The following is a 12,057-nucleotide window of genomic DNA, read 5'->3' on the forward strand; positions in this document are numbered from 1 at the left end:
AGGTTGAGGAGATGGAACGTTTCTAACAAAGCTCTACAAATACAGAGTAGGTTGAGGAGATGGAACGTTTCTAACAAAGCTCTACAAACACAGAGTAGGTTGAGGAGATGGAAAGTTTCTAACAAAGCTCTACAAATACAGAGTAGGTTGAGGAGATGGAACGTTTCTAACAAAGCTCTACAAATACAGAGTAGGTTGAGGAGATGGAACGTTTCTAACAAAGCCAGCAGAGGGCTGTTGCATATAATCCCATTAAGACAAGTCCTAGACAAAACATTTTAAAGTTTATTTTTAAAGGGGAAGTTAACTTTTTTTACAACCCAATCTGTATTTGTGATGTAAATGGTTATAGAAGGGTACAGACAGTTTTTTTTGCATTTTCACATGTTTTCGCAAAACCTACCCCAACCAACCTACCCCAATGTTGTGCAAATGGGGGTGTCAAAGAGAACATGAACAAAGGCCCCAAAAATACCCAAATATGTAATATTTTTAAATGGAAATGCACTCATTACAGTGATGCTGGTCTTAGATGTTTGTCACATGAAATTGGGTCATTCTTAACTTATCCGCAACATTATATTCCATTTTGTGTGACTCGAACGGTTTAACACAAACACACACACACACACAAACGCAGTCTTATTGTTCATACAGTATATACAGTACTATGAGCTTATCCCCATATCTCTTTATGATCCTTATTTTCTCTCTTCTCTGTCCATCTTCCTCTCCTGCCTCCTCCCTCTCTTTCCTCCAGCTATGAGGAGGGGGACTTTGAGAAAGCAGAGGAGCTCTACAAGCCAGCCATGGACATCAGAGGTGGAGCCGTCTCAACACTCGTTCAGTGGGGTAACGTTTAGCCTGCAACGGCCCGCCCCTCTCCCACACGCCCCCAAGTGAACCCGCCCTCTACCGCCCCTCCCACGAACACAAGTGGTGGATCTCGTTTTGTCTTTCCTTGATCCCGTGTGTCCATTTCCTTGTCTCCTTCTAGAAATGCATTGGTGGAGAAGGTCTGAGGGTAGGGACATTGGATCTTCTCCTCTAATGCATTTTGAGAAGGAGGAAAAGAGAGAGGACATGAGGAATCAAGGAATTACAACTGAGGGTCACCCAGGGTTCACAATCTGCATTCCTGAGAAGAACAAAGTCAATCGCACTCTCAATGGTTCGTTATGCTGCTTTGAGATGGAACAGTGTAGTGGTGGCACCTGTCAAGTGTACTGTAGCTGACTGCCTTTATGGAAATTTGTAGTATGCTTTATTCAATAATGTCTGTATTGTTCTTTTTTTATAAGAAAAAAAATACATATTATTAATGTAATAATTTATTATTATTATTAAATCATGTGAAATTACGTCAACACCTGGTTATGAAGTTTTTTTTAGTCCGTATTCAAATCAAAGTTTATTTGTTACGTGTGCCAAATACAACAGGTAGACTTTACAGTGAAATGCTTACTTACAGGCTCTAACCAATAGTGCAAAAAAGGTATCAGGTGAACAATAGGTAAGTAAAGAAATAAAACAACAGTAAAAAGACTATGAGGCTACATACAGACACCGGTTAGTCAGGCTGATTGAGGTAGTATGTACATGTAGATATGGTTGTGACTATGCATATATGATCATATATGATGAACAGAGAGTAGCAGTAACGTAAAAGAGGGGTTGGCGGGTGGTGGGTGGTGGTTGGCGGGACACAATGCAGATAGCCCGGTTAGCCAATGTGCGGGAGCACTGGTTGTTCGGCCCAATTGAGGTAGTATGTACATGAATGTATTGTTAAAGTGACTGTGCATATATGATAAACAGAGAGTAGCAGCAGCGTAAAAGAGGGGGAGGCACACAATGCAAATAGTCCGTGTAGCCATTTTATTATGGCCTGGGGTAAAAACTGTTGAGAAGCCTTTTTGTCCTAGACTTGGCACTCCAGTACCACTTGCCATGCGATAGTAGTGAGAACAGTCTATTACTGGGGTGGGCCTTCCTCTGACACCACCTGTAGTAGAGGTCCTGGATGGCAGGCAGCTTAGCCCCAGTGATGTACTTGGCCGTACACACTACCCTCTGTAGTGCATTGCGGTCAGATGCCGAGCAATTGCCGTACCAGGCAGTGATGCAACCAGTGCTCTTGATGTTGCAGCTGTAGAACCTTTTAAGGATCTCAGGACCCATGCCAAATCCTTTTAGTTTCCTGAGGGGGGAATAGGCTTTGTCGTGCCCTCTTCACGACTGTCTTGGAATGTTTGGACCGTTCTAGTTTGTTGTTAATGTGGACACCAAGGAACTTGAAGCTCTCATCCTGCTCCACTACAGCCCTGTCGATGAGAATGGGGACGTGCTCGGTCCTCCTTTTCCTGTAGTACACAATAATCTCCTTAGTCTTGGTTACGTTCACAAACGTTTCCAAATTACTATGGTTCGCTGGTACTATCTATGGATGCATGTAGCTGTCAATGTCATTTGCATTTCAAAGAACAGCTCAAATAAGCAAAGAGAAACAACAGTCCATCATTACTTTAAGACATGAAGGTCAGTCAATGCGGAAAATTTCAAGAACTTTGCAAGTTGCCTCCAATGCAGTTGCAAAAACCATCAAGCGCTATGATGAAACTGGCTCTCATGAGGACTTCCACAGGAAAGGAAGACCCAAAGTTACCTCTGCTGCAGAGGATAAGTTAATTAGAGTTAACTGCACCTCAGATTGCAGCCCAAATAAATGCTTCACAGAGTTCAAGTAACAGACACATCTCAACATCAACTGTTCAGAGGACTCTGCGTGAATCAGGCCTTCATGGTCGATTTGCTGCAAAGAAACCACTACTAAATGACTCAAATAATAAGAAGAAGAGACTTGCTTGGGTCAAGAAACACAAGCAATGGACATTAGACTGGTGGAAATCTGTCCTTTGGTCTGAAGAGTCTAAATTTGAGATTTTTGTTTCCAACCGCTGTGTCTTTGTAAGACGCAGAGTAGGTGAACAGATGATATCTGCATGTGTGGTTCCCACTGTGAAGCCCTGGGTAGATGGTGTGTGGGTGCTTTGCTGGTGACACTGTCTGTGATTTATTTAGAATTCGAGGCACACTTAACCAGCATGGCTACCACAGCATTCTGCTGCAATAAGCCATCCCATCTGGTATGTGCTAAGTCAACAGGACAGCGGCCCAAAATACATCTCCAGGCTTCCGTAAGGGCTATTTGACCAAGGAGAGTGATGGAGTGCTGCATCAGATGACCTGGCTTCCACAATCACCTGACCTCACCCAATTGAGATGGCTTGGGATGAGTTGGACCGCAGAGTGAAGGAAAAGCAGCCAACAAGTGCTCAGCATATGTGGGAACTCCCTCAAGACTGTTGGAAAAGCACTCCTCATGAAGGTGGTTGAGAGAATTCCAAGAGTGTGCAAAGCTGTCATCAAGGCAAAGGGTTGCTACTTTCAAGAATCTAAAATCTAAAATGTATCTGGATTTGTTTAACACTTTTATGATTCCATATGTGTTATTTCATAGTTTTGATGTCTTCACTATTATTACACATTGTAGAACATAGTAAAAATAAAGAAAAACCCTTGAATGAGTAGGTGTGTCCAAACTTTTGACTGGTAGTGTATATGGTTGAGTCATCAGCATACATGGACACACAGGCTGTGTTTAATGCCAGTGGCAGGTCATTGGTAAAAATATAAAATAGTAGAGGGCATAGTGAGCTGCCTTGTGGTACACAACATCCTACATGTTTGACATTAGAGAGGCTTCCATTAAAGAAAACCCCCTGAATTCTATTAGATAGATTGCTCTGAATCCACAATCAATTTGTCAATTTGTTTACAGAAAAATAGCATTATATTTGGTCAAACACGATTTTTTTCCAACAGTGTGCTTAGAACCAGTAAAGGCCGCTTTACCACTCTTGGGTAGCGGAATGACTAACTTCCCTCCATGCCTGAGGACAAACTCCTTCCTCTAGACTCAGATTAAAGATGTGACAGATAGGAGTGGTCATATCATGCTCAGTTGCTTTCCATCTAAATGATCAATGCCAAGAGGTTTGTCATTATAGATTGATAACAATAATTTGTCCACTTCTCCCACACTAACTTTACAAAATTCAAACTTACAATGTTTTTCTTTCATTATTTGATATTTTTTGCATGAATACGATGGCTCACTGTTCGTTGTTGGCATTTCCTGGCTAAGTTTGCCTACTTACACCACATACACTTACACCACATACACACATACATATACATTTCACACACTTTATTTAGATACTGACTGTGGCCTATAGCAACACCCCAAAATAATAGGCTTAGATGAGGCATGTGAACCTGCAACCACAACACTTCAATAACACTTGACATGACATCTTCTCTAAGCATTACAAACATGTCACGGTATCCAAACTCAAAAGGTAGCTAGCTAGTAACAAAGCATGTTCAATAGAATACTTTTTCAGAGACTTTAAATACTTTCCAATACAACTAAACAAGTTCTCCCTCGTTCCACATTCAGCAGGAAGTACACTACGTTGATACACGTCATGGGGATTAAGATCTGAGTACCCAGTGCACACTGAAAAATATACTGGACAAAATATACATTTAAATTATTTTAAGTTACTGAGAAGAACTGAGTTACAGTTCATATAAGGAAATCAGTCAATTGAAATAAATGAATTAGGCCCTAATCTATGGATTTCACACGACTGGAAATGGGGGCAGCCATGGGTGGGCCTGGGAGGGCACTTGAGAGCCAGGCCCAGCCAATCAGAATGAGTTTTTCCCAACAAAAGGGCTTTATTACAGACAGAAATACTCCTCAGTTTCAACAGCTGTCCGGGTGGCTGGTCTCAGACAATCCCCCTGGTGAAGAAGTCGGGAGTGAAGGTCCGGGGCTGGCTTATGGTATAGAAATTAACATTAAATTACATTTACATTTACATTTAAGTCATTTAGCAGACGCTCTTATCCAGAGCGACTTACAAATTGGTGCATTCACCTTATGACCTCCAGTGGAACAGTAGTGCATCTAAATCTTTTCAGGGGGAGAGGGGGTGAGAGGGATTACTTTATCCTATCCTAGGTATTCCTTAAAGAGGTGGGGTTTCAGGTGTCTCCGGAAGGTGGTGATTGACTCCGCTGTCCTGGCGTCGTGAGGGAGTTTGTTCCACCATTGGGGGGCCAGAGCAGCGAACAGTTTTGACTGGGCTGAGCGGGAACTGTACTTCCTCAAATTCTCTGGCAACAGCTCTGGTTGACATTCCTTCAATCAACATGCCAATTATTACAATCCCTCAAAACCTGAGACATCTGTGGCTTTGTGTTGTGTGAAAAAAACTGCACATTTTAGAGTGGCCTTTTATTGTCCCCAGCACAAGGTGCACCTGTGCAATGATCATGCTGTTTAATCAGCTTCTTGATGTGCCACACTTGTCAGGTGGATGGATTATCTTGGTAAATGAGAAAAGTTCATGAACAGGGATTTAAACAAATTTGTGCACATTTGAGAGAAATAAGCTTTTTGTGTGAATGGAACATTTCTGGGATCTTTTATTTCAGCTCATGAAACATGGGACCAACACTTTACATGTTGTATTTGTATTTGTTCAGGATAAGTGGGTATAAGGGCCACATGCCTGCACATACTCTCCACTACACCACTGCCCTCCAAGAATGACTTGAATTGTCAGGCCCAAACTTACTCAACTTCAATTGCTCACATGGGCCATAACGTTAAAGATATCAACTTAATTTACAATGCAGTTAAAGATCTTGCAATTTATACTGTACTACAAGTTTTTGAGAGATCGGTTTAGTGGTTTCTGAGAAGATGTTGTTTAAAAATGTAGAAAAATGTACACCATTTACCATAACTCAAACATACTGGCCGCTATGAGCCAATGTGCTTGCATTAATGTTTTTCCTGCCCAACAGTGCCACCATGCGGCCAAACTTAAGCATACGTTTACAGCTTTACTGAACTCATATCTCTGAGCATGTGTGACAAATTCCAGCATTCTGAGTCAAACCGATCAAGATATATAAATATGTCTAATTTATAGCGCCACCGTGTGGCGGATCTGAATGTGCTTGCATTTGTTGAGTCTTGACAGCATTTCGATATAACCCGTTTTGTTACAATATGAATATTCATGACTGATTTATATGTGTTTATGTACCAGACCACGCCCACGTTCATTTTTATTGGTCAGTAGCGGCCATGTTGTTCGAGGTAATAGTCTGGAAAATGCGTTGAGAGAGCTTGGTCCATAGATGCCACATATCAAGTTTCTTGCAGATTGGTCATTCGGTGCTAGAGGAGTAGCATATTATGTAGTTTTCACAAAATAAAAAATCGTGGAAAATCCATCATGGCAGACCTTATAGGTCCTTGAGGCAAATTCTTTCCTTGTGGAGGAGAAGGGACGAATTTCTGGACTATATGTCACACCGGGTGGGGCGTGACCTTTCAAAGTTTGCATTTTCAATTGATTGTTATAGCACCACCATACAGCCAATTGGCATGGCATTTGCATGAGAGGATAAGGCCAATGGCCCTTTACCATCATGCGATTTTGCATCATCATAGAAATGATTTTACAGGAATGTTCATGTCAGTTTTCCTTGGCAGAAGATGTATAATAATGAACGCCAACAAATACAATATGTTTTCACCAGATATTCTGCTTGAACCCCAACAAATACAATAGCGTTTCACCCAGCTACGCTGGCTTCAACCCCTAATTAACGTTGGAATAATTATATTAGAGCTGTAAACATTGGAGGTAAAAAGCTAGCGCGCAACAGGTAGATCAAATGCGGAGCTTAGAGCAGTCTTGAGCAGTGAATAATTCATGATATGTAAATGAGTTGATCGGGTAAAATCAGTCAGTGCTGAGATGAGCTAGAAGTCAGTACGCGGTCAGTCGGCATGCCAAAGGGGCTTGACCCATTCCTTTAGTTATTTTTTTGTGCATACTTCAACATCGAAATGTCTCCTTCGGAATCACCTCGGTTTTTCTCTGAGAAGGAGGTAGCCAATCATTCCACCAAAAACTCATGTTGGGTATTAACGGGGACGAGAATTTATGATGTGACGGGATTCCTTCGTATTCACCCGGGCGGAGAGGCTCTAATATTAAGCCGGTCAGGGAATGATATCAGGATGGAGATGGCGGGACCCCCACACCTGCACTCGGAGAACGCAAGGCGGTGGATGGAACAGTACTACATCGGAGAGCTGGACACAGACGGTAGTGCCGATGAAATACAGGTGCAGCCTATATGCCAACAAAGAGCCTTCAAAGAGAATAACAAGTATATCTCAGATACTTTTAACTCAAGCATAGTTTATTGTCTGTGACTGAAAGTAGACTACAGTAAAGTAGGATATGCTTCATTTTCTCATGGTAAAACGGAACTTGCTGCACATGTAGGTGTGATTTTCACATCTGCTTTGAGACGCATTTCCTATTTGCATCTCTCATTCTCTCATTTCCCCTATTTGTAAACCACATGCATGTGTTTTGTAAACATTAATGTTGATCGAATGTACAGTACATTAGATGAGTAAAGACAGTATTTTATAGGAGTGGATTTTCACGAAAATAAGTGAATTTCCTGAGTTACAAAATATATATATATTTTGTATTGTTGCTTGATGTTTGGCCTATTGCATTTCTTTAATTCCTCCTAGTTTTCTTCTGTGAGGAATAAGAGCTCTGTGTGGCTCCACTTGTCTCACTCTTGGCAGGGGCAACTTTGGATACTTGGGCTTTTCTTGAAGGATAAAATTGCCTGGCTTGCTCTGCCAGCCGCAATTGCTTTCTATTGGCTGCCCGTTGAACCTGAATAAATAGAGGAGAGGCTAAGTTTGTCATTCATCATACTCTCTAATGTGGAGGAATTAGGACATGATGGCACAACAATATGTTTGTGTTAAGAATGTGAAGGAATATACTATGCCCATATACAGTGGGCATAGAAAGTCACCAACCCCATTCAAAACGTTCACATTTTGTTGCCTTACAGCCTCAAATGAAAACACAAAATGCGACTTTTTTTCCCCCAGCTTTATTTACAAAACCGTAAGCCACAATATCCAAGTGAGAAAAAACCCCTCAAATGATTTACAATTCAAATATTAAAATACCCTACTTGGATAAGTGAACACCCCCCTGAGTTAAACCTCGGTGGAACCACCTTTTGCTTGAATTACAGCCACGAGTCTCTTTGAATACGTCTCTACTAACTTTGCACACCCAGACTGTGTAATATGTGCCCATACTTCCTTGCAGAATTGTTCAAGCTCAGTCAAATTGCACAGTGACAGCTCATGGACTGCACTCTTCAAGTCATTCCACAGATTCTCGATTAGTTGGGGCTCTGACTAGGCCACTCAAGGACATTCACCTTCTTGTCCTTCAGCCACTGTACAGTTGCTTTGGGTCATTATCGTGCTGAAACGTGAACTATCTTCCCATTTTCAACTTCCTGGAATATGGCTGCAGGTTCTCCTCAATAATCTGTCTGCATTTTGCACTGTCCATTTTCCCTTCTATCCTGACAAGTGCTCCAGTCACTGCTGAAGAGAAACACCACCACAACAGGATGCCGCCGGCATGGTGTTCTTTACTGTAGGCACGGTGTTCTTTACTGTAGGCACGGTGTTCTTTACTGTAGGCACGGTGTTCTTTACTGTAGGCACGGTGTTCTTTACTGTAGGCACGGTATTTACATTTACATTTAAGTCATTTAGCAGACGCTCTTATCCAGAGCGACTTACAAATTGGTGTTCTTTACTGTAGGCACGGTGTTCTTTACTGTAGGCACGGTGTTCTTTACTGTAGGCACGGTGTTCTTTACTTGAGGCACGGTGTTCTTTACTTGAGGCACGGTGTTCTTTACTTGAGGCACGGTGTTCTTTACTGTAGGCACGGTGTTCTTTACTGTAGGCACGGTGTTCTTTACTGTAGGCACGGTGTTCTTTACTGTAGGCACGGTGTTCTTTACTGTAGGCACGGTGTTCTTTACTGTAGGCACGGTGTTCTTTACTTGAGGCACGGTGTTCTTTACTTGAGGCACGGTGTTCTTTACTTGAGGCACGGTGTTCTTTACTTGAGGCACGGTGTTCTTTACTGTAGGCACGGTGTGCTTTACTGTAGGCACGGTGTGCTTTACTGTGGGCACGGTGTGCTTTACTGTCGGTGTGCTTTACTGTAGGCACGGTGTGCTTTACTGTGGGCACGGTGTGCTTTACTGTGGGCACGGTGTGCTTTACTGTGGGCACGGTGTGCTTTACTGTGGGCACGGTGTGCTTTACTGTGGGCACGGTGTGCTTTACTGTAGGCACGGTGTGCTTTACTGTAGGCACGGTGTGCTTTGGGTGGAAAGATTTATTGGGTTTTCGCCAGACATATCGTTTTCGTTCAGGCCAAAAAGTTCAATTTTGGTTGGTTATACCTCAGCAAGTTTGTAATTGCAATTGTAAGGTGGGGTGTTCACTTATCCAAATAGTGTGTTTTACTTTAATTCATCTTCTGAAGGTTTTTTAGATTACATTCTTTTCACTTGGTTAATGTGTGTAAATAAAGCCGTGAAAAAGTCTGATTTTAGTTTTCATTTCAGGCTCGAAGGCAACAAAAGGTGAACATTTTTGAAAGAGGGTGGTTACTTTCATTACCCACTGTATAACAGAGATTGGTTGCTATCATAACAGACAGTATTAAAACATCCATTTGGAACGATCAATCCTTTCATGTCCTGGGTCTGATCTCATGGAGAAGGAGCCAAATGGCTCCCTATTCCCTATATAATGCACTACTTTTAACCAGGACCCATAGGATTGACGTTGTATCTTCTGTATAGTTTTTACGCTGTATCTTAGTGTTTGTAGACTGCATACAAGCCAGTGTTTCTTATGAGTTTACAAAAGTGGAGGCTGGTGGGCGGAGCTATAGGAGGACGGGCTGGAGGTAACGGTTGGAATGGAATTATTGGAAAGGTATCAAACATATGGAAACCACACGTTTGAGTTCTTTCCTTTTATTCCATTCCAGCCATTACAATGAGCCCGGCCTCCTATAGCTCCTCCCACCGGACTCCACTGGTGTACAACACTGAACTAAACTCAGAAAAAAAATAAACGTCCCTTTTTCAGGACCCTGTCTTTCAAAGATAATTCGTAGAAATCCAAATAACTTCACAGATCTTCATTATAAAGGGTTTAATTAAACACTCTGCTTGTTCCTCTGCTTGTTCAGTGAACCATAAACAATTAATGAACATGCACCTGTGGAACGGTCATTAAGACACTAACAGCTTACAGACGGTAGGAAATTAAAAAAGTTCACAGTTATGAAAACTTAGGACACTGAAGAGGCCTTTCTACTGACTCTGAAAAACACCAAAACAAAGATGCCCAAGGTCCCTGCTCATCTGCGTGAACATGCCTTAGGCATGCTGCAAGGAGGCATGAGGACTGCAGATGTGGCTAGGGCAATACATTGCAATGTCCGTACTGTGAGACGCCTAAGACAGGGAGACAGGATGGACAGGTGATCGTCCTCACAGTGGTAGACTACGTGTAACAACACCTGCACAGGATTGGTACACCAGTGGAGTCCGGTGGGAGTGCTCTTCACTGACGAGTTGCGGTTTTGTCTCACCAGGGGTCATGGTCGGATTCGCGTTTATCGTTGAAGGAATGAGTTACACCTAGGCCTGTACTCTGGAGCGGGATCGATTTGGTGGTGGAGGGTCCATCATGGTCTGGGGTGGTGTGTCGCAGCATCATCGGACTGATGCTTGTTGTCATTGCAGGCAATCTCAATGCTGTGCGTTACAGGGAAGACATCCTCCTCCCTCATGTGGTACCCTTCCTGCAGGCTCATCTTAACATGACCCTCCAGCATGACAATGCCACCAGCCATACTGCTCGTTCTGTGCGTGATTTCCTGCAAGACAGGAATGTCAGTGTTCTGCCATGGCCAGTGAAGAGCCCGGATCTCAATCCCATTGAGCACGTCTGGGACCTGTTGGATTGGAGGGTGAGGGCTAGCCCCCTGGTGGCTCTTCTGCCTTGGTGGAAGAAGAGTGGGGTAACATCTCACAGTAAGAACTGGCAAATCTGGTCCATGAGGAGGAGATTCATTGCAGTACATAATGCAGCTTGTTGCCACACCAGATACTGACTGTTACTTTTGATTTTGAACCCCCCCCCCCCCCCCCTTTGTTCAGGGACACATTCAATTTCTGTTACTCACATGTCTGTTACTCAGTTGTTGAATCGTGTTATGTTCATAAATATTTACACGTTAAGTTTGCTGAAAATAAACACAGTTGACAGTGAGAGGACAGTTCTTTTTTGCTGAGTTTATTTAAGCCAAAGTTATCAGTGCGGAGTTGATGACATTTTAAAGAGCGTTGTCAAAGTAGAAAAAGACTCTCAGCCGAAGAGTGGAACATTTTAAAATTCAGGCACGTTACCATGACAACATAACCAAAAGAGCGAAAGATGGTGTGTGTTTTTTAAATTATTTTTTATTTATTTAAAAAAAATGTTTTGTGTGTATTACTTGCAACAAAGGTTTCGTCAGAAAGGCAATTCCTTTCAGAATCTCACTGTGTTTGTATTTTAAACTGGTCAATCCAGTCTGTCTGAGTCAGATTTGACCCACTATGCAAGCAGAGTACTGTATGACCCATAACATAGTCAGCGAATTTGAGAGAAACTTTCCATCACTCTAATGGTGGTAGGCGACATACAGGTTTAGTTGGAGACTGAGTTGAAATCAATGTCTTCCAGAAAATGAAGATAGGATAAAACAGATTCTCTCCTCCAGTACCTAGTGTGGGCAAAGGGGGGGCATGTGGTTTTGTCACTGTCTTGATCCCGTTTTACCACAGTTAAACACTGTGTCACTGTCTTGATCCCGTTTACCACAGTTAAACACTGTGTCACTGTCTTGATCCCGTTTACCACAGTTAAACACTGTGTCACTGTCTTGATCCCGTTTACCACAGTTAAACACTGTGTCACTGTCTTGA

At 42.5% G+C, this 12,057-nt stretch overlaps 1 protein-coding gene across 3 annotated transcripts in view; it reads left to right on the plus strand.

The window, feature by feature from the left end:
- The first annotated feature begins 6,893 nt into the window (after positions 1-6,893).
- Positions 6,894-12,057, plus strand: part of LOC115109296 (fatty acid 2-hydroxylase-like) — a 52,920-nt gene continuing 47,756 nt past the window's right edge. For all 3 annotated transcript variants that reach the window (XM_029634051.2, XM_065009707.1, XM_029634052.2), the window contains exon 1: positions 6,894-7,282. In XM_029634051.2, coding sequence (XP_029489911.1) covers positions 7,001-7,282 — 282 coding nt within the window. In that variant the 5' untranslated portion in view covers positions 6,894-7,000. The remainder of the gene's footprint in view (positions 7,283-12,057) is intronic.

The sequence above is a fragment of the Oncorhynchus nerka genome, linkage group LG25 (genome assembly GCF_034236695.1).
Source record: "Oncorhynchus nerka isolate Pitt River linkage group LG25, Oner_Uvic_2.0, whole genome shotgun sequence".
Lineage (NCBI taxonomy): Eukaryota > Metazoa > Chordata > Actinopteri > Salmoniformes > Salmonidae > Oncorhynchus > Oncorhynchus nerka.